Source organism: Elephantulus edwardii, unplaced genomic scaffold (genome assembly GCF_000299155.1).
Source record: "Elephantulus edwardii isolate Elephantulus edwardi_28Jun2011 unplaced genomic scaffold, EleEdw1.0 scaffold00031, whole genome shotgun sequence".
Taxonomy (NCBI): Eukaryota; Metazoa; Chordata; class Mammalia; order Macroscelidea; family Macroscelididae; genus Elephantulus; species Elephantulus edwardii.
This window is the reverse complement of record NW_006399781.1, coordinates 17,758,109-17,783,600: the sequence shown is the minus strand read 5'-3', so window position 1 is coordinate 17,783,600 and position 25,492 is coordinate 17,758,109. Positions and strand designations below refer to the sequence as shown.

The window sequence follows — 25,492 nt, the reverse complement described above, 5'->3', positions numbered from 1 at the left end:
GCTTTTATAATTGAAATGATTTACCAACCAAAAAGGATCTATGTGTGCAAAAGGCTTATTTTGCTTCATACTCTCTTACATCAAAGGAGTGTTTGTGGGTTTAAGAGAGCCCTCCACTTCGGACTAAAGTGTTGGTATCTGTGAAGCTGCTCTACTGGACATGTGATCTTGACCTGGTCAGGTTGCCCTGCAAGTACTTCTTGTTAGCAACTTTAAGATCAGGTAAATCTTGAATGAGCCAGACTGCCTTACTGATCATATGATCCTGACCTGGTCAGACTGCCCTCATTGTGCCTCTTGTTCATAACTCAAGAACAAGTAAACTTGACTGAGCCAGGCAATGGATGTCAGAGTGGGTCTGCTTTAACTGTCTAGGTCAGGGAACAAGAGATCATCTCAGTTGTCAGATGGATCTTGGTTGAAAGCAGAGAATACTGAAAAGATATTTACTGGTGTTTTATTGATTACAAGAAGATACTTTATTCTGTATATCAAAATAAGTATTGATACCATTAAGAAGAATGATAATTACAGTTCAAAGAGATATTACATGGCTTACAATCAGAAACGCTGTATTGTCAGAGTTGCATGCTTTCCCCATGTCTATTCAGTCTGTATGCTGAGCAAATATGAAGATGAATTTGGCATGACTAGTGAGGGAATACTCATCAGCAACCAATGATACGCTCAACTTTGTTGGCAAATAATGAAGACTTGAAGCATTTACTGAAGATCAAAGACTTCAGTATCAGTTACACCTCAACGTCAAGAAAACAAAAACCTCATCCCTAGTCCCATAAGCAACATCATGATAAGTGGAAAGAGGATTGAAGTTGTCATGGGTTTGATTTTATTTGGATCCACAATCAAAACACCTTTGGCAGCAGTTGTTATTTTTGTTATGTGCTGTCGAGTCGCTTGTGACTCTTAGTGACCCTGTGTACAACGTCCCTAAAATCCGCTCTGTCCTGTGCCAATCGCACTGTCTCTGACACTCCCATCCCGATTATCCCAGTCACTGAATCAATCCACCTCATAGAGGGCCTTCCTCTCCTGCGCCGTCCCTCCACCCTCCCAAGCATGATGTCCCTCTCCAAGGACCGGTCTCTCCTCACAACATGTCCAAAGTATGTTAGATGGAGCCTCAGAATTCTTGCCTCAGGGAGCCGCCCTGTTTAACCCTTTCCAGGATGAATCTGTTTGTTTTCCTAGCAGTCCATGGTATCGTCAATACTCTTCTCCAGCACCACAGCTCAAAGGCATCAGTTCTCCTTCCGGCCTCCTTAGTCATTGTCCAACTCTGTGATGGATAGGCAAGAAATGAAAGACGTATTTTGTTGACAAAATTTGCTGTCAAGGACCTCTCCAAAGCGCTGAACATCAAGGATCTCTAATTGGTTTAAAGACTGGGGTGCACCTGACCCATGCCAGGGTATTTTCAGTTGCTGCGTTTGCACATGAAAGTTGGTCAATGAATTAGGGGAAACGAGGGATTGATTGCTTTTGAATTGTGGTCTTTGCAAAAAATATTGGAATGTCAAAAGAATGAACAGATCTCTCTTGGAGAAAGTGCAACAAAGTGTTCCTTAGAGGGAAGAATGATGAACATTTTTGTAACATGCTTTGTATACATTTTCATGAGGTGCCCAGTCATTGGGAAAAGACATTACGCTTGGAAAAGTGGAGGGTCTGTGAAAGAGAGACCTTTAACAAGATGGATTGACACAGTGACTGCAATAATGAGTGTGAGGATGGTTGGTACAGAATAGAGCAAGTTATCAGTGTGTTTTCAAAAAGTCACTGTGGTTAGCAGTCAACTTGACAACACCTAATGATAATGGTGGCTTTCCCAAAAGATGTCTAGAATCATTGCTTGCAGTTTAATTTTGGAATGTTTCATCTATTCATTCATTTAACAAACTGTTATGTTACCAGTACTATGCTGAGCTCTTTGGAAGCAAAACCACATAATGCTTTGCCCAAGCACCTGAGAAATATAGTTTTGAAAGACAGGAAGATAAATTTCACAATACAGTTCTCAAACCTATCAGTGCACCAGAATCACATGCACGACTTGTGAAGCACAGATGACGGGACTATACTAACAGACTTATCAATTCTGTAGGTCAAGAGAACCAAAAATTTTCATTTTAAATGAGCCTTACCAGGTGCTACCGATCAAGGTACCATGCTTTGAGAAGCACTGACTCAAATGACAGAATTCAGGAGCACAGAAGAGGGATTATTAAAGCCACCTGGCTTATTTACATGCTTATTATTTTGCCTGTTCGACTTCCTGGGTCAAATTGTTCTTTATCACAGCTCTTTATTGTGAGGCTCACACAAAAATTTCAGCTACACTCCAAGGTACCTTTACACCTTGCACACTAAAATCCATGTCCTTCAAGAAGGCTTGTGGTGTTTTTTGGCTTTCTTTTGATTTTGTTTTTGGTTTATTATTAGTAGTAGTACTACTACTAGTAATTTTTTACAAGATTCATGTACATTGTTTTCCAGAACAGATTCTTCCAATTTCCCTCATACCCCGCATCAAATTGCACAACCCCATGAGTCATCCCCCCCACCCCCCACACATCCTCATCCCTCTGCATCCACGTTCCCCTCCCCTTAGAGCCTTACATTCGTTCTACAGTAATAGTTTTAGACAGTATTTGTCCTTGTGGGACTGAGTTAGTTCATGCAGCATAATGCTTTCCAGTCCCTCCCAAGTTAGTTAATAATTTATAAAATCATTGCTCCTTAGTACTGAGTAGCATTGTGTGAATGTACCATAATTTCTCAATCCATTCCATTGTAGTTGGATTTCTGGGCTGTTTCCATGTTCTTGTGATGATTAATAATGCTGCTATGAACATTGGTGTACAAGTCTCCATTTGTGCCTCAGTTCTCATTTTCTAAGGATATATTCCAAGTAGTGGAATAGTTGGATCATATGAAATTTCTATTTTTGGCGCTTTTTTTTTAAGGAAGTGCCAAACTGCCTTCCAAAATGGTTGTACTATTTTACAATCCCACCAATGGTGTATTAGAGTGCCTTTCTTGCCACATCCTCACCACCACTTATTACTTGCTGCCCTGTTAAACTTTGCCACTGTTACTAGAGTGAGATGGTACCTCATTGTGGTTTTGATTTGCATCTCTCTTATTGCCAGTGATTTGGAGCATTTCTTCGTGTGTCTGTTCGCAATTTGAATATCTTCTTCTGTGAAAATTCTTTCCATGTCTTTTGTCCATTTTGTAATTGGGTTCCCAGTCTTTTTCTTGTGGAGGCCCAGAAGTATTCTTTAAACTTTTGTTATGAGACTCCTGTCTGAGATTTTATTTTTATGCACACATGGATTTAATCTTTAGAAGGTACCATGCATAAATTTATCCTCTTCAGATTGTGCATTTCTAGGTATATTTGGCAGTCTCCTTATACCTTGGACTAGCACTTCTAAGCTTGATCCCAGTTTGTCTCTTATGAATTTCATGGTTTTGGGCTTTCCTCCCAGGTCTATGATCCATCTTGAGTTGATTTTTGTGTATGGTGTGATATGTGGATTCTGTTACAGTTTTCTGCAGGTGGAAGTCCAGTTTTGCCAGCACCATTTGTTGAAGAGGTTGTCATCTCCCCATTTAATAGGTTTTATTTCCTTGTTGAATATCAGTTGACCATAGAGAGCTGGGTCTATTTCTGGGTTCTCAATTCTGTTCCATTGGTCTGTGTGCCTGTCATTGTACCAGTGCCACACTGTTTTGGTTATACTGCTGTGTAGTAGGTTTTGAGATCAGAGAGTACTGTGCCTCTCACCTCATCTTTGTTTCTCAGAAGTGTTTTGCTTATTCGGCGTCTCTTCCTCTCCAAATCAATTTGACAGTTTCCCTTTTAATCTCCTTGAAAAATGAATTTGGCATCTGGATAGAGATTGTGTTGAACATGTAGATTGCTTTTTGTAGGATTGTCATTTTCACCATATTGAGTCTTCCCATCCATGAACAGGGCACATTTTTCCATTTCTTTAGGTCTTTTATTGTGTCTTGCAGAAATGCTCTGTAGTTTTCTTTGTATTGGGCTTTTGTAACTCTAGTTAGGTTCATTCCCCAAGTATCTCAACTTGTAGTTGTATATTGTAAATAGTATTGCTTTCTTGATTTCCTTCTCTGAGTTAGCATTGTTACTGTAGAGAAATCCTACTGATTTTTTGGATATTGATCTTATATCCTGCCACCCTATTAAATTAGCCTACTAACTCTAACAGTTTTTTTGTTGAGTCTTTGGAGTTTTCTGTGTACACTATCATATCATCTGCATATAGTGACAGTTTAACCATCTCTTTGCCGATCTGGATGCCTTTTTATTTCCTTCACTTGTCGTATTGCTCTAGCAAGCACTTCCAATACAGTTTTGAATAAAAGTGGTGACAGTGGGCATCCTTGTCTGGTCCCTGTTTGCAAAGAAAATGAAGAAAGCTTGTTTTGTTCCAACAAAGTTTTTCAGTTTGTTTTTGTTTCTCTTTTCCCTGCTGTTCCAGCTGTGTTTGTCCCTCTCTTCCTCAGACCAAGAGATTTTGAAAAGGAAGATATTATAAAAACTGGCTCAAGTGAAGAGCTGTAGGAATATCTTACACTGTGTTCCTTGGAACCCTCTTGTGCTCAGGGACTGTTACAAGTGTTGGGGCACCCCAGCCATCCCTGTCCACCAGAGAAATCAAAATAGGTACACTTTTATTTACAGGGGTTTCTGAGGAAAATTTATTTGAAGAAAGGTTGAAAATCATGGCACTAACATTTGTTCTTGTCTGAACCTCCACTTAATCAGTGTTCTCTCTCACTCTGTGTACATATCTGTGTGTGTGAGAGAGAACTATGTCAAAGACTGGGACGTTTTGGATGCAGAGCTCAAGAATTTTCCCTACGTTTCTTTAGCAAAAGAAAATAGTGATATAACTTTGAATAAGTTTTGGGACTTTTCATTCTGTATTAAACAATTCTGGACATGGCAGCTGGGGCTCTCATTATCCAGCCCTTGAACTCATCTTTCCTACCCTCATCTCACTCTACTCCCCAAAAGAAACATCCCCATTGACTTTTCACCATATCACACACTCATCTTCCTCCTGGCCAACCCAATATATAACATAGGTCTCTTGAGACTTACAGATTCTGTCAAGGAGAACAGGGGAAGGTAATTGTAGTATTAAGGGATGAAATGTAAATTAACCATCATTTCTAAAGACCTTTGCTTGACTAGTTCATTAAACTATAACTCAGCAACATTGGGTGCAGGTGATTTTGAAACCTAACCTCTGTTGTACTGGGCTAGGTCTTAACGCAAAAATGAATCCATGAGTTAACTCAAAGTATCATTATAAACCCAGGGAGAAGTGTGGAAATGACTGAAAATCATATTTCATCAGTCAGGTTGCCATTGAAACCTGCCTTTACCATATCTCTGCTGATTGTCTTTAAGATTAAATAATCTTGTTATTTTGTTTTTATCATGCATATACACTATATTCACTTAATTTTAAAAACTTATAATGGAAATATCTATTGATAAGGTAAAAGCTCCCTCCAAAAGCTAGTTCTTGTTAGACAGGTAGATGAGAAGGGGCAGTCAGCCACAGACACTAGAGGCCAAGAGCAAGCACATCCCTCTCAGGCGTTCCTGTCTCCCTGCTGTCACAGCAGGCCGGACAAGCATGGGCTAAACATTAGTGGACTGGATCTTGGGACTCTCTTGACTTTTAAAAAAGACTTAGAATGTCTTAAAATAGCGTGGTAGCTAAAATAACAACAACAATAATAGCATGCCCGTTCCTGAGAACAGTTGTTTGTTTAAAATCTGAGGCATTGGTTCTGCCAGCAGTTAGTTTCCACTTGCCGAGCTCCCACACAAGTGGCTCTAATGGAAATCGTATGGCTTCATCATGACAGGAGCTCAGGGCTGGTAAGTGTCCATTCGGGCCCTTGTGAGAAGTTTCCTACACCGGGGTCCACAAGCACCTACCCATCTTTGAACTTGAACTCACGATCAGCTGGTATTCCAAAGTTCTGAGCTGGCAGTTCTAACTGCCTTGTTGAGAGCCGGAAAGCAACAAGGCCAGTCAGCATTAAGCCGCATGTCTGCGATCCACTGTTTCGTCTGGAAGTGAATACTGTGTGCCCTGAGTGGATAGTCATCAATAGGCTTCTGTGAGCAGGCACCGCTTTGTAGGCCAGCTTACAGAGGCCTCACCACAGCTGGCACCCCACATTCACACCTGCCTACAGGCTCGGTGGCGTCTGCTTTTCCATGGAATGATTCCCACACCAGTCCCAGCAAATCCATCTTCTGCTTCTGGCTTGCTTGCTTTATTGAAGTCCCAGTCCAGAGCGGGACCTTTGTGGTGGAAAGGGTGTCGTGGAAAGTGCTGGAACAGACCTGGAGTGGCTTCTTAGATGGCAGGAGAGCATGGAGACTCCGTTGACCTTGACCACGTGCACTGTAGACTTTTTCTGGACAGTTCTGAATGGCAGCATCACTAATGACATTATCAAGTCGCCTTTTCCCGGCGTCTTCCACAGTCCTTAGTAACATCCCTGGCCTACTTGACTTCAAATTTTGACAGGTGATAAAAGCGCACAGTGCAGTTGCTGTTTCACAGAGTCCACATTCTTAACTGTTGCGTGAGGTTACTTTTGCATTTGCTGCAAAGCTTCCTCATGTGTTTACTGGTATTTTAATGGATAGCTTCAGGGCCCACACACTTACCCTTAATCTGGCCAACTGAATCTTGACCCAGCTGGAGTCAGGGTTGCATGAGGGACATAGGCCAGGCAGTTGGCAATATGACTGTCTTTCCTTCTCTGAAAAAATACAGTCAGTATTAAGAGTAGCTGTAAGTGTTCTTTCTTTATGGCCTTGAGCCGGAATGCTCAAGGTGTTTTTTCACTTCTGTTGTCTGAAGTTTTACTATCTGAATGCTCTGTGGTCACGAGTTTGGCCTTGTGCTTTCCAAATGCTTGATGATTCTCATTTAATTGTTAACAATAGTTATGCTAATTAGCCCAGAAATCTTAGGGCTCTTCTGGTCAACTGGAGTTTTACCAGCAAGCCATTATTCTCCCACAGGCTCCCCACTGTTCTCAGTGGGTTGTCTCCTACCTGTTCTTCATGAAAGGTGGGTCACATTTGTTGTTTTGGGCAGGAAATCCTCACTGTCGTCATTTTGTCCCAGCTACAGTTAGAAAGACATCCATGTCCAAGGTGGAGCCTAGGCCAGAAATCTGAGCCGGCCAGACAGGCAGCCAGGATCCTCATTGCCTTTTTCTCTTGTATTTACTGTTCCCTTAAGCGTTCGGAAGACCATGTCCAACAGATTATTAAAAGTAGGAGAGTAATTTGACTTCTGAGACGAATTGGGCCTTGGGGTTATTGGTGTTTTGTTTTCTGAATTGAAACCGGCTGTCTCGTAACCGCTAACTCTCCCTTCTTCTTTTCTTGCAGATGAGCTCACAGTGCCTGCACTTTACCCCAGTAGCCCTGAAGTGTGGGCCCCGTACCCTCTGTACCCAGCGGAGTTAGCGCCTGCTCTACCTCCTCCTGCTTTCACCTATCCCGCTTCACTGCATGCCCAGGTAATTGAGACCCATCGGCCACGACTTCACTCACTCCACCACCAGTCCTTTCAAACCTGGTTCCCCAGAGCACACCATACAACTAACACCTATCCAGCTAACAGATCCACCTTCAAGAGATTAATGAGCCCCTCTAAATCAAGCTGACACTCCTCCAGGACTTAGGAGGACCGTCTGACAGCAATGATATCACCCACTGCCTGATGTTTGCCCCAAGTGACACCCTCTCTTTTCCTTAATGATCTCACCCTCATAGCACACTCGAGGGACTGAGGCAAGGTTCCCTCCCCGGCTCCACTAGCCCGAGGGCATCACTGAGTGTGAACGTGTGTGAGCCCTGCTGTGTGGAGGGGCCCCTAGGAGGCGAGCTCCTGTAGCAAGAGTCACGTGTGGCTGTGTGTGTTTCTGTGCATTGAAAGGTCTGCTCTTGTGAGAATCTAGTGGCCAAAGTGGAAAGTTTGGAGCTTCTAGGAGGAAAACTATATGGTACCTTGCATATGTCATGGCAAAAAGTAAAGGTGGTGGTGTCTTGCCATTTTTAGGAACCCCTGCAGGAAAAGAGATACAGTATAATGTCTAGAGTGTAATTACAGGTCCAGGTAGAGATCACGGTTCTGACTTTCTTTCTTAGATAAGAATAGCCGGAGTTTTATAAACAAACTCTCTTGTTGCTCCACAAAGATTACTGCCTGCTTACTAACCCTTTCTCTCCCCTTGGAGAAAATGTTTCTTTGATTTTAATTTAAGTAATAGTAACTAATGTTACGATTCAACTTTGGAATTAACCACTCATTCTTTGTCCAGCAAAGAGTGACGATCATTACCAAAGAAGATAGAATATAGATTTCATTTGTATAAAATATGCAAGGAGTGTGTAACACCTCGAAGTAGGAAAGCCTGGTTTTCGAAAACTTGTTGAGCTGGACAGGTGGGCTTTCTTGTTTTGTTTGTGTCTATTTATAAGGCTGAATGAAATAAACACCTTTCCAGAAAACACATCATTTTTCCTTAAACCTCTTCTATGTTGTTCTATGTTGTACAAAACACACTTATGTTAACTGAGACACCTGTGTGAACCTATCAGCCCCCAGGGAGGGTTCCCACAGCCATTGGGGTCAGGAGCACTGTAGGCTGGGGCATCCTTCCATTCTCTCTCAGCTGAATTGTCAGTGCTTCGTGCATGCATAGCCTGGCTGCCCAGGCACAATGAAGGCAGACAGAGTCCCTGAGGAGGACTTGGACTTTCTTAGAAGAACTGGGAAAGGAAGTAGAAATAAAACCTTTATGAAAAAAAGGTTGCTGGTGATGGCTAGACTACTTGGCACAGAAAAAAGTTAATCCTTATTAACAGGTACCTCTGGCTTATTCAGAAGCCAACGATCAGTGTTGAGATGAGCTCCTCCTTTGGTGTTCTCTCCACTTTCTGTCCATGTCACTGCTTGGTAACCCTTGCTGTGCCAGGTAGCAGGGGAGGGGAGGAAAAGCGGGTGGAAACAATCGGGACGTTGTCTGCTCTGGAACAGCCAAAAGTCCTTTCTGTTTGTTCCCTACCCTGCACTTTTCTGTCTCTGAATGTCGTGTCTGCTCTCTTCCTCTTCCTTAGCTAGACTACCTCGCTTTCTTTTTTCATGGTCTACATAGTAGTCTTCAAGTTACCTCAGCATTGCTCCTTTCCAATGACTCTAAGTCACTTCTGACATAAGTCAAATGTTTCACCTTTTTTTACAAATTTTCATTATTATGAATATCTTCAGAAATCTAGCCATGTTTTGTGAAATATAACATTAAGCATGTAAGGACAACATCGACAAATTATTCACTATACCATGTTACTAATGGTAAGATATACCAGAACAGAAGTCAGAGAGTTCTAAGTGCAATTCATCATAACTCGAATACATCTTAAAGTGGGGACTACCTGTAAATAGATTACAAATCAGTTGGGAAGTAAGGAAAATTGTAATAAATACCTTGAAACAGTGCTGGGTTTCCGTAGGCAGTGACTTTGATTAATCAGCAGCAAAGTGTTTAATCATCACCCTGGATAATTGAGAGTTGGTCTGGGAACTGTGACTTTTGGACATGACAGCAGGGTCATTTGTCCTTGCTTCAGTCATGTAATGAATGAGACCAGGGATAATTTAGGAATATGGTGGAGAAGGGGCCAAAGAATCTAAGATAACAGAAGGTTTTTCCATTGAGAGGAAACCTGGGGAGAAATAGTGTTAAAATCAGAGGGACTCAACCGTTATTGATACTGAGGCGCATTGCCTATGAGAGGCCCCTCCCCTGTGAACTCTTCCATACTCCTGAGGTTTCCTCAGCTTGGGATCCACTTGGTTTTGCCACATCTGCCCTAGATTTGGTGGAACTCTCACCTGCTAGAAACAAGATCCGTGTGCTCAGTCTCACTTCTGGCTTGGAGTATTCCCTGTTTAATCTTGAGTTTTATATTGATCTGTCCAATGTGAGGTCCACAGAATAAACTGATAGAGATTTTTCATATAAACTGGTCTGACCCACTTTACAGACACAGGAACAGACCTGAGAAGATGGAAAGAGTTATCCAAGGTCACAAGTGGCTCGACCATAGCTAGACCCAGGTGCCCTGACTTTCCAGCCCCTGCTCCTTCCGCTCTGTGGGGCTGGCTAACCAGAGGCTTCATTTCAATGACTCCTTGGGACCTTTCTTCTCTAATTAGATGGGGAAACTCGTAAGAAGAATCTTGGAGGCAAAGGCAAGGGACACAGCACTTACCTCCAATCAAAGGGCCCAAGATGAGAGAATTTTATTATTTGGAGGTAGAACAGAGTGGAAAGGCCAGAGCAGAGCATCTCCTATACCGGATAAATGTTTTTATTTTGGCAGTCTTATATCTTTGGAAGAAACTTCTAAGTAATTTTGCTTTTTGTAGTAATGTTATACTCTGTTTTGAGACATGGATTTTTTTTTTCTTCTAGTGTTTCTCTCCTGAGGCAAAGCCCAACACACCTGTCTTTTGTCCACTTCTCCAGCAAATTAGATTTGTCTCTGGGAATGTGTTTGTAACATATCAACCTACTGCAGACCAGCAGAGGGAGCTCCCTTGTTGAATGTGCTTGTTAGCTATTTCCTCACCTTTTACAAAAACTATTTCTTGGCAACATTTGAGAGATTTCAATAAAAATTTTAATGAGACTGAAAATTATCTGAAATAGACTGCAGCGTTTTGTTTTCATGGTGATGAAATTTTGGAACTAAGGTGTTACTACCTCTGCTGAGATTTTTGGGAGGAGTAGGGCCCGTGACACTATGTACATTCCACACTGGAGAAGGAATCAAAGTGTCCTGGGGAGAATCTACACCAGAGCCACGTCCTCATTGCTGCTACTCATATCTTCCTGGGCTTCTGAACCACGAAGAGCTGATTACTGGAAGATTTTCACCCCAACATCTATCCATCATGTCTACCAGGAGAACTTCAGTGTAACAGTGTATCTTGCTAGTTATTTGAAGCAAACAGATGTGTTTCCAGTTGTACCATTAAAGCCCACAGGAGGCAGCACCTAGGAGAGAGAAAATGTCATTGAAGCTGGGGATGGCTGAGTTACTTTTCCAGTTCTGTCTCAGTTTCAATCTCTGTTCTGGTGTCACCTCAGTTTTACCAGCTCTAAATTGAAGATGCTTACTTACCATCAAATTCCACTTTTTAAAAAATTATTGGCTGATAAGACCATAATTCTGAAGAACTGGCTTCTTATTGTTAGAGGTGAAAGAACAGCCAGCATCTGATTACTGAGATCGTTAACGGTAACAGTGATTATCCTGTTTACTTTCAAGGTCGTTAGTGTTTGAAATTTATAAAGCCTGTTATGTAAGTCTCTGGACAGAGGAAGGAAAGGTTTTAATACTGCTTTCAGGAAGGTGACACTCTGCGGAGAACACGCAGCTGTTCCCGGCACCTCATCTTTACACATCTCAGCTTTTCAAGTCTTTGGTGCGTTTTTGCTTTTAGTACTGTTGCTGAGAAAGTCAATAAAATGCCCTGTCCTTGACACATTCTAGAAGTACTACACCATTTACCCCCATTTCGAGGCAGGGTCACACTGTTGGGTCAGAACCTCTTGCAGGTAAGTAGGACGAAGAGAGAGTGTCCTGGCTACCCCTTCCAGGTGATGCCATGCACCCTGCGTAAACATTTCTAAGAATTCTGCAGAGCTGCTACACAGCTTATGATTGAAGCCTCTCACCTATGTGTGCAATCTGGAAAACACTCCACAAAGAGGAAACAAAAGGCTTTCAAATCATAACACTGACTTCCTGGGGCAGGACATGCCCCTTGGGAGCTCCCTTGTGACACACTGGAAAATTTTTAAAGGTTAAACTTAAAATAAATACAGAAGTGGACCATGGGAAAAGGGCCATAGGCAAGCAGGGGGAAGGATCAGAAATCCTTTCCGATTGGGTATCAGATGGGCTGGATAGGGCTAGGAGAGCTTGAGGCCTGCCTTACCTGCACACTACCCCATTAGGGCCATCTGCAGAAACTAAGCCACATGCTGCAACATCTGATCATTGAGTTTGAAAACAAAGTTCATTTTTAAAAATTTTATCAGGTTAAACATTTCCTATATCACTCCCCGTGCCCCATCAAGATGCCCTGAGATAAAGAAGACACAAAAAGCTTGTGGTTTGGTCTAGGATATATTTAAGTGTATCAGTCCCAAGGGGTTTGTCTGTAGGGCAGAATTCCTTCACAATCCTTGAAAACCTTCCAGCAGAATAGCAGGTTTGCATATTAAGAAGACTGTAGCCAATGCTGTAATGGTGGTCACGTAAGGGATCCTGTTAACAAAACCATCTGAGGCCCAGGAAGACAGCTGTAGCACCTGGCAGAGCTGACCAGCCTCCCGAAGGTAAGGGAGGCTTTGGGAAGAGATTGGGAATCCCGGGTTGTATCAGCCCTGAGGCCTGAGCTAGGCAAATGTCTGTTGTCCTCTAGGAGAGCCGGGGTAAAGGCTGCCTGGAGACCCAGCTCTGAAGTTGTCTTTGGGCTGTTCAGTCCAAGACTTTAAATTGTTTTCAGACATAAGTGAAAATGTCAGTCTTGTGACATTTACCTTTCCTTGTTAACCTGCAGCTCCCTAAGGTTACTCTGTGAGGAGAAATCGTCCCTTAAGTGTTCTAATTCCTGCATGCTAGATGTGTTGTGCCCTATGTGGTCAGACTTTCCTTTAAGCATCTGCCTTAACTCTCCCGGGGTGAGGGCTGCAGGCTAAACAGATGGTGTGCACACAGTCCCAGGCTCCTGTGCACGAGGGGTGTCGCCCACCTTTCTCTCAGTCTTCAGGCTGAGAAATGCTGCCCCGGGCTGCTTGCCTTACTGTCCTGGCTCAGGCTCTTCAGGAGATCCTGGTTTTCCATTCTGAGTCACTGAGGTAGTGTAGGGGTTGGTTGAAATTCAGGGTCAAGACTGCTTGGTTAAACTGGGGATCTGAAATGTATTAGCTTTATGACCATTTCCTCCTCTGTAAAATAGACCTACTCTGTGTAAAACACCTCAAAGTGACACATAGTCAAGGTTTAATAAATACTAGCTAAAAGGTGAGGGGTGACTAGCACATCCCATAGGCCTTTGCACAAGTGTCTGCATTTTTAACATTGAGAAGGAAACCTAGGACTGAGCCAGTTTGCCCACAAAGGTTTGATACACACATTTCAGATTTTTACATTAATGATGCATCTTCATGACATCAGCTAAATGGAGGACTAGAGGCTGGCAAGAGCAAAGGAGGGGCAGGTGAGAAATGCCACCACCTGCCCTCCAATGTGGTCCCTGAAACTGGAACCTTGAGGACATGCTCCTCATGTAATCACGGGCTTGTGTACTGATCTGTCGTGGGCAACTTCACGTGAGTCTCACCTGCCCATGACACATTAGTAAGTAAACACATAAGCCTGTGCTGACCTTGCTTATGGGGTATTCTGTCCCTGTCATGGATTAAAGGGTTGATGCTGTGGCATTGGGAAAGAAACATACAGCGAGGCAGAATCTTTGATGTGGTGAGAAAATGTGAAAGTGTCCACTGCTGATTAGTACGTAAACACAAGGGAGCCTCTGCCCACCTTGCTTATTGGGTAATCCAAACCTGTTCTCCACAGGAACTCTTCTCCCTCACATGCCAGGAGAAAACCTTTCCCTGACAGGAAGCATAGCAAGAGTGGGAACCAGCTGAAATCCCAGGCCGACTAAATGGTTCCTCTGTTGCTTTGCTCAAACTTGCTGTCCCTGAACTTTGCAGCTGCTGCCTTATCATGCTTTCCTATCAAAGAAACTGGAGAGAAGAAAGACCCACGGGTCAGCCAGCCCATTCCTCCACGGGCTCTCTGGTGCTTTCTTCCCACTGTTTTCCTGCTAGGATTCAGCACAGCCTCATTTCCAGGCAATGAAGTTACATCTTATGCCTTTTGGAAAGCTTTTCTCTTCATAGTCTGTGGCTGTGAAACCCAGGGGATCTCACTCCTGGCCAAATACTCTCTCCTGTTTACCCTTCCCACCCCTTCTGCTGTTTGGTTTTTGTAGAACTATAAGCATCCTTAGCAGAGAAGTGCTCTGTCCTCACCAGCCTCCTTAGGAGTCAGGTTAGTTATAGCAGTGCTAGAACAAAACACCACGGAATAGCTTTTAGGCACAAATTCACTATCCTAACTGTTCTGGGCGCCAAAAGTCCCAAGTTCCACACAGTGGCAGTGCTGTGTTCTGTCGACTCTAAGCAGAGATCTTTCCTTGTCCCTTTCAGTTTATGAGTGGTTGTTGTTGGGTGGTGTCAAGGTGAATACAACCCATAGAGATCCAGTGAAAAACGGATAGTAACCTTGTCCAATCGTGAGCCATCCTGACCAAGGATTGGCCCCTCCGGAGTGACAAGATGCTCAGAGTATGTGAGATGAAGTTTCACAATTCTTATCTCTAAGGAGTATCTCGTTGCACTTCTGCTGTTTCTTGTTTTGGTCATCCATGATACAGCCAGTACTCTGTCAACACCACAATTCAAAGGCATCAAATCATCTTTGTTCATTATACAGCTTTCACATGCATACAAATCAATTGAAAATGCCTTGGCTTGGATCACATACACCTTAGTCTTTAAACTGACAGCCTTGCTCTTTGCCTCTTGTGAGAGCACCTAGAATTTCTTGGTTGTCCTTGTTGACAGATCTTCACATGATTCTGTGTGTGACTCAGTTTGCATGTCCGGACACTGCTCAGAAGGAATCAGAGTTGGGGTCTACCCTTCTCTGGTAGCTTCATTTAATGTAAATGATGATTTTTTTAAAAAATCATTGTTCCCAAAATTGCATAAATTTGAGAGTTGGACTTTGAGCACCTCTCTTTGGGGAGTCCAAAACCCTTCCCAGAGTTGTTGGGCATAGTTGTTCTTTGGCGAGAGCTGGTGCTCGTGGGTCCCAGTCAGAGTAAGAAGTCTCTTCATGGTGTGTTGGGATGTCCTGAGGACGTACACACTGTGGTGATCCCAAGAACAAGTGTGCCTGGTGAGGACTTGGCAGCCTCACCTTCATCTGGACACTGCAGTGTCCATTTCCTCAAGTCTGTCCCATTGTCCTATGGGCAAGGATCCCTAGTCCTGCATTTGCCCCTGACCTCTAGCAGAACAATGCATTGTCCTCCAGTTTCCCCATAAATGTTTGTGTGCTGTTCCTTCGGATTACTGACTGTGTGATCAGACTTTCAAAGTTAGGACGTATAACGTACCTGGCATACATTTGGGACTCATGTTTGTAAATTAAACTAGATTCTAATGGTGATTTCCACCTTCTTGACTAATTTTAAGGAGCCTTGGTACTACGGTGGCTAACGTACTTGGCTATTAAGCAAAAGATCCTTGTTTCAACCCTACTGGCTGCTCTGTGGGAGACGATTTACAGCCTCAGAAACCCTGTGGGACAGTTCTGCTCAGAATCCAGGACGGTTCTCAGTCCTGGAGGGCCGCTCACAGCCAGAATTGACAGGGACAGCTTGCCCTTTTTGTTTGCTGACTTTGGGGTTTTAGGCAGGTTGTTTTAACTTAACCAGTCCTCAGTTTCACCTGTTAAACTGGGATGATGAGCACCTGCCTCCTGGTGTTATTTTGCTCAGATTATAATCCTTGGCACAGACTAGTATTTATTAAAATAGTCTTCTGTTTCCTTCTCCTTCATCAGAAGGTAGTCTGGCACAGCTCGGGCTCTTTCAACCTGGTGGCACAGTGTAAAAAGCACTCCTCCTAACCAGAAGCTTGGTAGATCAAACCTACTAGCCGCTCCTTAGGAGAAAGATACACCGCTTAACCTAGTGGGGCAGTTTGTCTCCATCCTGAAGGGTTGCTGTCTGTCAGAAACAACTCCGTGATGGTGAGATTTGGTTTATAAGCGCAATCATTTAAGGCACAGGGACCCCAGGCCCAGACCCAAAATGAGAAACCTACAGCTTTGTTCTCATGCTTGTGTGTCCTGAGGTAAGGGTTTGTGGTGGGTCAGCTGTCGTCCGAGCCTGGGCTTTTGGCCTCCTTCCATAGGCATAGGCGCTGAGATACCATCAGAAAATCTGTGGATTATAACTGCTTTTAGAAACAAAAACCAGGTCTGCAAAGGAACTTTGGAATCCAAATGTAGGCTCCATAAAAAGAGAAAGTGAACTTTTCCTTGAAGAAAACCAATTGTGACAGGGAAAGGGGGAGGAAAATCAACTCCAAATGGGATCATGTTTTATTCAGGATTTGTACTGCCGGTGGGGCTGGCCAGACCCCGGTGATGGGATGGGAAAGTGGGACACCCCAACTTCAAGCCTCATTCCTTCTGCCACGAAGTGCTTCTCGCTTCACTGGGCTCTCAGCTCCTGGGACCTCTAATGGCCCTTGATAGCAAACATAGTTAAAAATTAACAGACTATCAAAATTAAATATGGATGACAAGCAGCCACTGTGGACTTAACCTGACACAGGGTGTTACACGCTTGGGTGCCCTGGCCTGAGTGGCATCAAGAATGAACTTACGGGATGTCTGAGTACATTTCACATGCCTGTTTGGAAGCAAAAGCCTGTCTTGTGCCTAGGACAGACAGGGAAAGAGACGAACAGCCCAGCAGAGAGTGTGGTTGGTAGTGTTTGCCGTCCTGGGCCTGGCTCTAGTTGTGAACTTTTCTGCCTGGCTCAGACTAGTGTCCCACTCTCCAGGTTGGGAGGGCTGACAGGAGAAGACAGGATTTCCAGCCACAACATTTGAACTCATCTTCTCATTGGGGTGGTGAGATGGCAGGCTTAACCTTTCGACAAATGCAGTCTCAACATTTTGCCTGTTGTGTTGCTGTATACCTTCGAGTCAGAACCAACTTTTAGGTGGCTATCCTTTGGGTTTTCAGAGGCTATAAATTGCACGAGAGGAGACTACCCATCCTTCTCCCAGGGAGCGGCTAGTGGATTTGAACTGCCTTTGTAGTTACAGCACAATTCCTTACCATTAAAGCCACAAGAGCTCCCTGGCGCCTTAAGCAATTTATGTGCTAGAGAAGCAGTAAAAAGTCATGTTTGCTTTTTGGCCTCTGTGTCTGCTAAAGAGGACTCAGCTCAGCAACTTAACTCCTTGCCATCAAGCAAGGTCCAGCTAACTCATAGCTGACCCTCCAGTGGGTTTTCAGAGGCTGGAAATCCCAGGGAGGAAATGGCCCGTCTTACTCCCACAGAGCCGCGGGTGGGTTCATGCTGCCGGAGACGCACCGATTTTTTGGGTTAGCAGCTCAGCTCGAAGAATTGGCTGAGTTGACGAAGGAAAATGTGGACTTGAGTTTTCGGAGGACAGAGCAGAAGTGTATGCATTGTGTTTTACGAAGTCATGTTCAATTCACCCTTATTTCATGCAGCAGAGAAAATCCTAGAAAGTGTTCATCTCATTTTGGTAGATGGTTAGAAACGGAGAGGCTGGCTATTTAAGAGAACTCCGTAATTCGGATGATCTTTGTACTATACATCGTCACTCCAGCCCGTCTGGTGTCTGGAGCTCTTTCTTCTCGGGGCAGGGTATGCTTCTGTCTTGGCACCCACTCCGCAGCCTGTCAGCCTCTGACCATACTTGCTGGGGGATTGGAATTGCTTTCTTTGGTGATGTTATTCACCAGGGGACGCTCTGGAGTGAGTGGGGCAGAGTTAATTGTAGTAAGTGTGTGAATTGGCTCAAAGTTGGGGACTCCCCCAGGGGTCTAACTAGTGCTCCATCCTGGATAGTGGTAGGAAACCTGCGTGGGAATGCCCATGCCTTTAAAACCAATTAATCTGTTCTTTGTGAGATAGCATCTCTGTCAACCTTACATGTTCATTCGCGGTATGATTGACTCAAAAGTCCTTTGCTCACAGAGGGATCTCTTCATTCTAGAAACATAGGTGTTCAAGCAGAGCACCTGCGTTAGACCAGCTACAAGAACAGCCTGAACTGTTCCGTGGAGATTAGACAGCTAGGGACCACCAGGTTTGATAGCTGCCCGGCTCTTACTAGTTTTGCTGAGAGCTGGAAATGTCGATGCCTTATTGGTGTGCATCAGCACCTTAGATCCACAGAAAGCTACTGCTGAAAGGAGCCTCTCGGAACCACACTGCTCACCACACACAGACACCAGTGGTCATCCACAGTACAGATTCTGAGAGATTGATTTGGGAAGCCCAAGGTTAACCCAAGTCAAATAGATTTCTTTATTGTGGAACTTCTCCAGGCTTTAATATGTTGTTGTGTACCCAGTATCGTATCTGTGGTGGGCATCCAGTGTGCCTTTTTCTCAAAATTCTTTGGCCATTAAGGAGCCCTACGACTCGCCTTCTTCCAGACACGCTTTTGGAGACTTTCATCAACCCAGTGCTTCTCAGACTCAAAGCGTGCATCAAAATCCCCCAGAGAAACAGAGCCTCTGCCTTTTTAAGAAATCCTAGTGATGACTGCGTTGTAGCTACTGTTAAGAAGCAAGCCTTCAATGGTGTGGCCTTGGGCTGCTAACTTAGCAGCTGCTCCTTGGGAGAAAATGTGGCGTCTTGCTTCTGGGAAAAGCACAGCCTTGGACACCCTGTGGGTGATTCTCCTCTGTCTGAAGGGCTCGCTGTGTAAGAATCCACCAACTTCCCCCTGAGAGAAAGCTGGACACTTCTCCCATGCAGTGGACAGCCTCAGAAACCACATGGAGGGGCAGCTTTGAGTTGGTTCCAACTCAACAGCAATGCATTTGTGTGGTTCAACGGGATTTATTATTAATTAAATTCTGGTGGAGGGGTTGCATCACCTTCTATGTTGCTTCTTCCCCTTACTAGTAGATAGCACAGTCTGTGTGAAGCGCTTATCTAGTGGGGTCCTATTTATGGTTTAAAGTTTAAGGAGAGGGTAAGGCTTCGTAAGTATGGCCGACTGGGTGAAGTGCTTAGGCATTTCATTTGGGCTCTATTTATGGTTTCACGGTTGAGGAGTTTCTCTGCCAATCTGAAGGTGGATGGCTTGGATCCACCAGCTGCTCTATGGGAGAAAGATGGACACTCTCCTCCCATGAGATTCTCTGGGAAAATCTACTAGAGGGTCAAGAATGAGTTGGTTCTGATTCAACAGCAATACATGATTTTTTAAGAAGAGTTATTATAATAAAAGCTCTTAAAAGGAACTTCAGAAGCCCCTGGAATTTTGTATGCAAGATTATATGTGTGTGTGTGTACATACGTATTTTTCTGTAGGCAGGATAAAGACATGTCAAGGCTCATCACTCTTACAAGGCTCAAATAGATTAAAGCTTGCTTTGTGTGGAGGTGGAGGGAAGTTTCCCAGGGCATATGACCTGTCCAGAGCAGTCCCTTGGGGAATGGGCAAGAGTGGCCTTTGGCCAAGATCCACAGCAGAACAGCAGCACAGTGGATGTAAATCAGAGCCCTCTCACACACACTCCGACCTGCCTCCAACCTGGAGGACCACTGGATTCCCAAGAACAGTCTGGGCGGGCGGGCTGTGAATGATAATTTCCCACGCTGACTGGGGGACCACTGCCCTCTGCTGGAAGGTAGACTCAGTGCAGCCTCTCGCTGAAGGGGAGGCAGCCTCTGGGTGACAGAAATGCAGGGGGAAGGTTCTCACCCACCTGGAAATCACTACTATCTCAGCATCAGGAAACTTAACTATTCCACTCACCAGCACATTCTAAGAATCCACCGACAGCCAGCCGACCTCAGCTCAGCTGAGAACAGTGTTTCCTGGGCTCTGGAGCCCCCACAGCCTGATTGGGTCACCTTGTCACCCTGGAGTACCTCTCACGTAGAGCAGGCTGGAGGAGCCTCGGAGGGGCTGTGACACTCGCCCCCTCCCTCCACAGGGCACTTGCGTGAGTGAGGAGAAAGTGAGCGCTGTGTGTGTGAAGGGCTGAGTGTGGAGGATGGCTGGTCGCGAGAGAGATGGAGGGCTTCCTGCTCTCAGTCACCTTCACCAAGATACAGTCATGCCATCCACTCTTGTGTCTCTGTCAACACCATCCTGTCTCGGCCGTGGTGGGCTCCGCACCCAACCCCACCAGGCAGCACCAGCCGCCACTACTCCACTCCACTCCGCCCCCGTTGCACACAGACACCCCCACTCCCTGTTTACTGTGTGTCTAGGTTCCCAGCCCCCCAACCGCCATGGGGACCCTGTGCCCCCGGCCCATCCTTTACCACCTGTCTCAGGAAGGCAGCTCCAACCCTGCTCTTTGCTTAATGAGCAAATGGATTCAGATGCACAAAGCCATAAACCTGGGGTAGGTATGTGTTTTTTCTTTATTTTTCCCCCTTACTCTCCTCTCACTGCCCTCTTCTCTCCTTACCCTGTTCCCTTCTCTTCCCTCTTCCACCAACCCCACTTCCCCCTTTCTTTCCCTCTTTTTTTTTATTGCACATATACCTGGATGCCAAAATAACGTGGTTTGTTTGGGGGGATTGTTGGAAGGGGGGTCCTCCAGTCTACATGCTCTGGTGGCCTAGCAGCAAGAAGCTGCACTGCAGTTCCAAAGAGAGTTGGTTCAAAGCCACCAGCTGCTTTGTGGATGGGCAGTCTCCTCCTTGTGTGATTAACTGCCTCTGAAAATCTGCCAGAGGGTGCACAACAAACACAACAACAGGCATCAGAAAGGTTTAAGGTCCTTTATTGTACCCTTAATTGTTTAATGACTAGTCTAAATGACTTCAGAGCCTGCAGGTGGCTTTCTGCCCAACACACAGTCCCAGGGCCACATCTGACTTTCCTCTGATGCAGGTAATAACTGGATTGGGCCCTCCAGAGGGTCTCTGTAATGCACAGCTGGTCTGAGAGATCCCTTGGGATATGTTCCTGCTGGAACTGGAGGCTCAGAAGGCCCTGGCTTCTCCTAAGCTGCTTTCTCAAGTCAGTGGAGTCCATGCCCTAACGGCCAGAGAGCAGCCAGTCACTCTAGGAAGGCCCAGGGGTAGTAACTGGAGCAAAAGGAAGTCAAAGGACAGCTTCCACGTGGAGAACAGGACAGGCGGCCAAGGGTGCTCGGCCTGCCTTCTCAGGGGTCCTGTCTCGAAGTACCTAACTTTCAGAACCAGGCTAGGGAGTCTGGATTCTGACCCCACTAGCCATGGGGTATAAGGCAGAGAAACGAGTTCATGCCTCAGAGCCTCCAGGCTCTGCAGCTGCCTCGTATGCTGCGGCTCCCGAACCCATGTCCACCATGACAGCACCTGATCCTGAATAAGATACCACATGGGGGAATTCATCAGGGCAAAACTCCTTCCATCCTCACATTGTTTTTTTAGAAACTCTTTCAGGACCAGACCAATGTGCAGAGCAGGGTTTTGGGATGGGTGTTTGTTTTTTCCTTCTGTCATATTGGGAGGGAGCCACACACACACACACCCCAGCTGGGCTTCCTCTGCCCCTTGCTACTCATATGCTCACCCTAGTCCTGCAGGTAACTCCTGTGTGGCTCTGGTCGTTCCTGAAGGAGAAGGTGGGGAAGCCCTCAACTTCTCACTGTAAAAAGATGGACACATTTAAATAGCAATCCCTTGCCTCTGTTGAAAGGCTCACCAGCAGACAGACAATGCCTGTAGGTGATGTTTGTTAAAGCCAAAGTGTCCTTGCCCATTTGGGCATTCCTCCACTTTTTCCCTCAACACAGAACCTGGAGCAGCCTGCCAAGTGGACAAAGCATGGCTTAGTCCCTTTGTGCTTGGTCTGGCCATCCACTTTGCAAACGTAACGGAAGTGGCGGTTTTGCTGGTTCCGCCAATGACAGGCTTCATCAGGTCAAAGGCTGCAGCCCCTCCCTTGATCAGAGCAAGCAGGAGACATGAGGACCACGCACCCTGTGGCCAGGAAGCCAGACCTCATTCCTAAAAGGGTAGAAAGAATCTCAGGGGAAGTCATGGCCAGGCCACTGCCCCTTCCTGACTCTTTCTCAAGAAACCTTCCCTATCAAAACAGATTGTTGTTGTTGTTGATTGTCATTGAGTCAAGCATGACTCATAGCAACATTGTAAACAAAAGACCTAATAATGCCTTACTATAACTATCATCATTTCTCCAAGTTGATAGAGTTTCCAGAGGCATGCAGTTTAGGAAGTGGATGCCACTCCTGCTTCCAAACCTGTTTTACAAGTGGGAGCTCCACCAAACACTCATTGGGAAACCATTATGGCATTTGGCACCCCAGTGGCACAAGGTTCAGCATCACAGCAAACCCAGATTATTTCATACAACACGTTAACAAAGAGGGAGGTACAAAGTAGAAGAATGTTCCTCCGAAATGTAACATCACTAGTCTCACTTAGCAGTGATTGTCATCAGGTCAAATACAACTCATCAAAACAGGTAGATGATTTTTTTTAAAATAGATGCATTACTTCCTGCTCAGAAAACCATTAAGCAGCTTCTTTTCGACTAGTGTTCCTAACTGAGCATCGAAGAAGGCATTCACTGGGCCAGAGTTAACCTAGCATGCATGGCTGGTTAGCTATAAAAAGGGCAGTGGGAATAGGGAGTTAGTGCAGCCTCTGCTGGTTTTCCTGAGAGCTCAGCCCATGTATTAATAAAACAACAAAAAACCCTATTACCATCAAGTAAATTTTGACTCATAGCGAGCCTGCAGAACAGGAGTGATACTGCTCCTCCACAGTATTTCAGAGGCTATAATTTGTTACGGAGACAAACTCCCTCATCTTTCTCTCAGGGAGGGGCTGGTAGGTTCGAACTGCTTTCAGTAAGCACTGAAACACTGAATTCACAACATCACCAGTGCTCCTGTATGATAAAGGTGTGTGCAAGTTTTCTCAGGATATTGCTGGGCAGCTTTTCAGCCCCACAGGGGAGAATTCCACTCAGGTGAGTGTGCGTGGGTACCTTCTTGAAATAGTGAAAAGATCGTAGCCAAGCTGACCCTCTAAGGAATGAAAATGTGCCCTGAGGCTCACCGTCGTTCCCCACATGTCTTTTCAGATGCGCTGGCTCCCTCCCTCAGAGGCTACTTCTCAGGGCTGGAAGTCCCGTCAGTTCTGCTGAATACTATGTAAGTACTTGCTTTCAACAGGAACCCGAGGCACACCCAGCATGTGACGCCACACAGCATCACGTCCTGCCCCTTACCCCAAATTTTATGTACTTCCCTGATTGTCTGTTAAACTCTTAGAGTCTTAGAAGGACAAATACTTCTCTTCCAAAAGATTTTTTCACCTGCCTTAAAGAAGAAGCGAGGTGTAGGATGCAACACTATTTGAGTCTAACTTGTATAGACTTTTCTAAGAGTCCTGGGCTTCATTTCCCACAGGCAGGCAGCTCTACCGAACTAAAGAGTCCTTGGGTAAAGTCGCCACCACTTAAAGTTTAGGGAACTGCTGAGTGTGGGCTCCATCATTAGAGGTTCTCACCTCAGCTCTCATTTCCAGACAAATGCTGGCCCACTGTCAGAAGAAAAACTCCTTTGTCCTCGAAGGAAGGGCGTCACCAAGTAGCAGAAAGATTAATAATGAGAAGCAAAGTATCAGAAAGAGATCATTAGTCATCAGCCCCATACCCTGCTGCCCTGGTGATATTAAGAAACAAAATGAGGGAAGACATTCCTGTCCTTTAAAAACATCAACTTCAGTAAATTGGGATTGTTATTTATTCTTCCAGCCCAATCAACATACAGCCCACAGAACGGTCCTCATCAGAGATAGTCTTAGGGGGAGTACACAGGCATTTTCAAGGTCAGGCTTAACCTTCTTAACAGAGTATCATAATGTTTTATAGAGTGTGCTTTGGGAAACAATGTTTCTCCTGCAGCAGTTTATGCAAACCTGAGATGCCATAGCTCCTTGGACCAGTGATGGTTTGTGGTGTTTGTTGCTCATTAATCTGTGATGATGTGGAAAGTACAGAACAATGCAGTCAGTTCTTTCTTCGGGATACTTGTATTTGTCCCTTGTTCTGAAATTGTTTTTATATATATGCATGTATGTGTGCTCAAGTACCCTTTTTAAATGAAATAGTGGTAACAGATGAAAAGTGTATGCTAACCATCCTTTCCTAGAAAAATAGTTGATGGTCGCTACCTAAAGTATTCCCTTAAAATGTTTAATCTTTTGTGGTAATCAAAGAGACCTAAAGTGATTTTATTAATACCAAAGAGAATAGATTTTTTTTTGCCATGGATCGAATTGTGTCAATTGAACAATATGTTTTTGCCTGGCTGGTCCATGTTTGTAATGTTTTGAATGTAATGATATAATGGGCAGTTATGAAATGATCCCCATGATACTAAACTGTCAGAAGTTTAAGGGTGAGGCAGATTACCCTTAATCCTTATGAGAGAGAGAAGAGATGTCAGCACCGCCCGGAAAGAAGAAAACTCAAACTCATTGCTGCTGAGTCGAAACTGACTCACAGTCTGCCCTCTATCAGGATTCCAGAGACTGTAAGCTGTGCAGGAAATTGCCCGTCAGAGCAGCTGGATTTGAACGATCTAACCATAAAGCTGTGGCTTCTGGGTTAGCAACAAATTTCCCTACTAACCACGCGACCAGAGCTCTCAAGAAAGAAGAGCCAGGAGCAGCACATGTCCCTTAAACCCAGGTCTTTCTGCAGGGAACCTTCTTGGCAAAGACAGAGGCTAAGACACAAAAATCTCCAAGCTCACGGGCCCACAGATTTTTAAGGAAGACAAGGACCTTCCCCAGAGCTGACAGAGAAAGCCTTCCTGTAGCAGTGCCACCGTGAATTCACACTTCAAGGCTTCTAAACTATGAAAGAATAAAAGGCTGTTAAAAAAAATACTATTTTGTCACACCTCAGAGTTCACTCTTTACTTTCTTTGCCTTCCCTCACCCCCCAAAAAAATAGCATTTTTAAGTTCTGTTGTGTATTCTAGGACTTTTTAAAGCCTGAGATGTCATAAGCCAAGGGCCATATCCATCTGCCCTTAATTAATTTGGAAATTTCAGTCACATATCCTCCTAATCCTGTTTTTCATTCAAAAGACCTTAATCATTTCACCATCTGGGAGCGCCCTCCCTTACCACATGGTGTGGGCCCAGCATGGCTGTGTTGCACAAGTCCAGAGGCACCACAGCATGGACCCTGCTAGGGAGCCCTTCTCTTCCATGACAGGGCTTGTCTCCCGATTCTAAGAGGTTGCTAGGGTGTTCAGCCAGAGGTGTGGAAGATGAGCTGAGTGAAACATCTCAAACTCGGGAAAGAGTTCATTGCTTTACATGTAACTCTGTAATTTAGCACATGCTCACCAAAGAGGGAGTTAATGCCATTTCCCAAGAAGAAATTTTTTAAAAGGGACAAAATCTTGATGCTTACCTTGATTTAAGAAGTTGCCGAGAAAGGCCAGCCTTTCAG

The 25,492-nt window shown here is 44.8% G+C and overlaps 1 protein-coding gene across 3 annotated transcripts in view; it reads left to right on the top strand.

The window, feature by feature from the left end:
- The window catches only part of RBPMS (RNA binding protein with multiple splicing), a 261,429-nt gene extending 238,262 nt beyond the window's left edge, over window positions 1–23,167 (top strand). The window contains exons 6-7 of one of the 3 annotated variants that reach the window (XM_006884131.1): window positions 7,493–7,623; window positions 23,105–23,167. In XM_006884131.1, the coding sequence (XP_006884193.1) occupies window positions 7,493–7,623; window positions 23,105–23,167 (194 nt within the window). Of the gene's footprint in view, window positions 1–7,492; window positions 8,167–10,584; window positions 10,815–23,104 lie in introns of those variants that run through there. The other 2 variants (XM_006884130.1, XM_006884129.1) reach the window with 2 other exon arrangements.
- The last annotated feature ends 2,325 nt before the right edge of the window (window positions 23,168–25,492 follow it).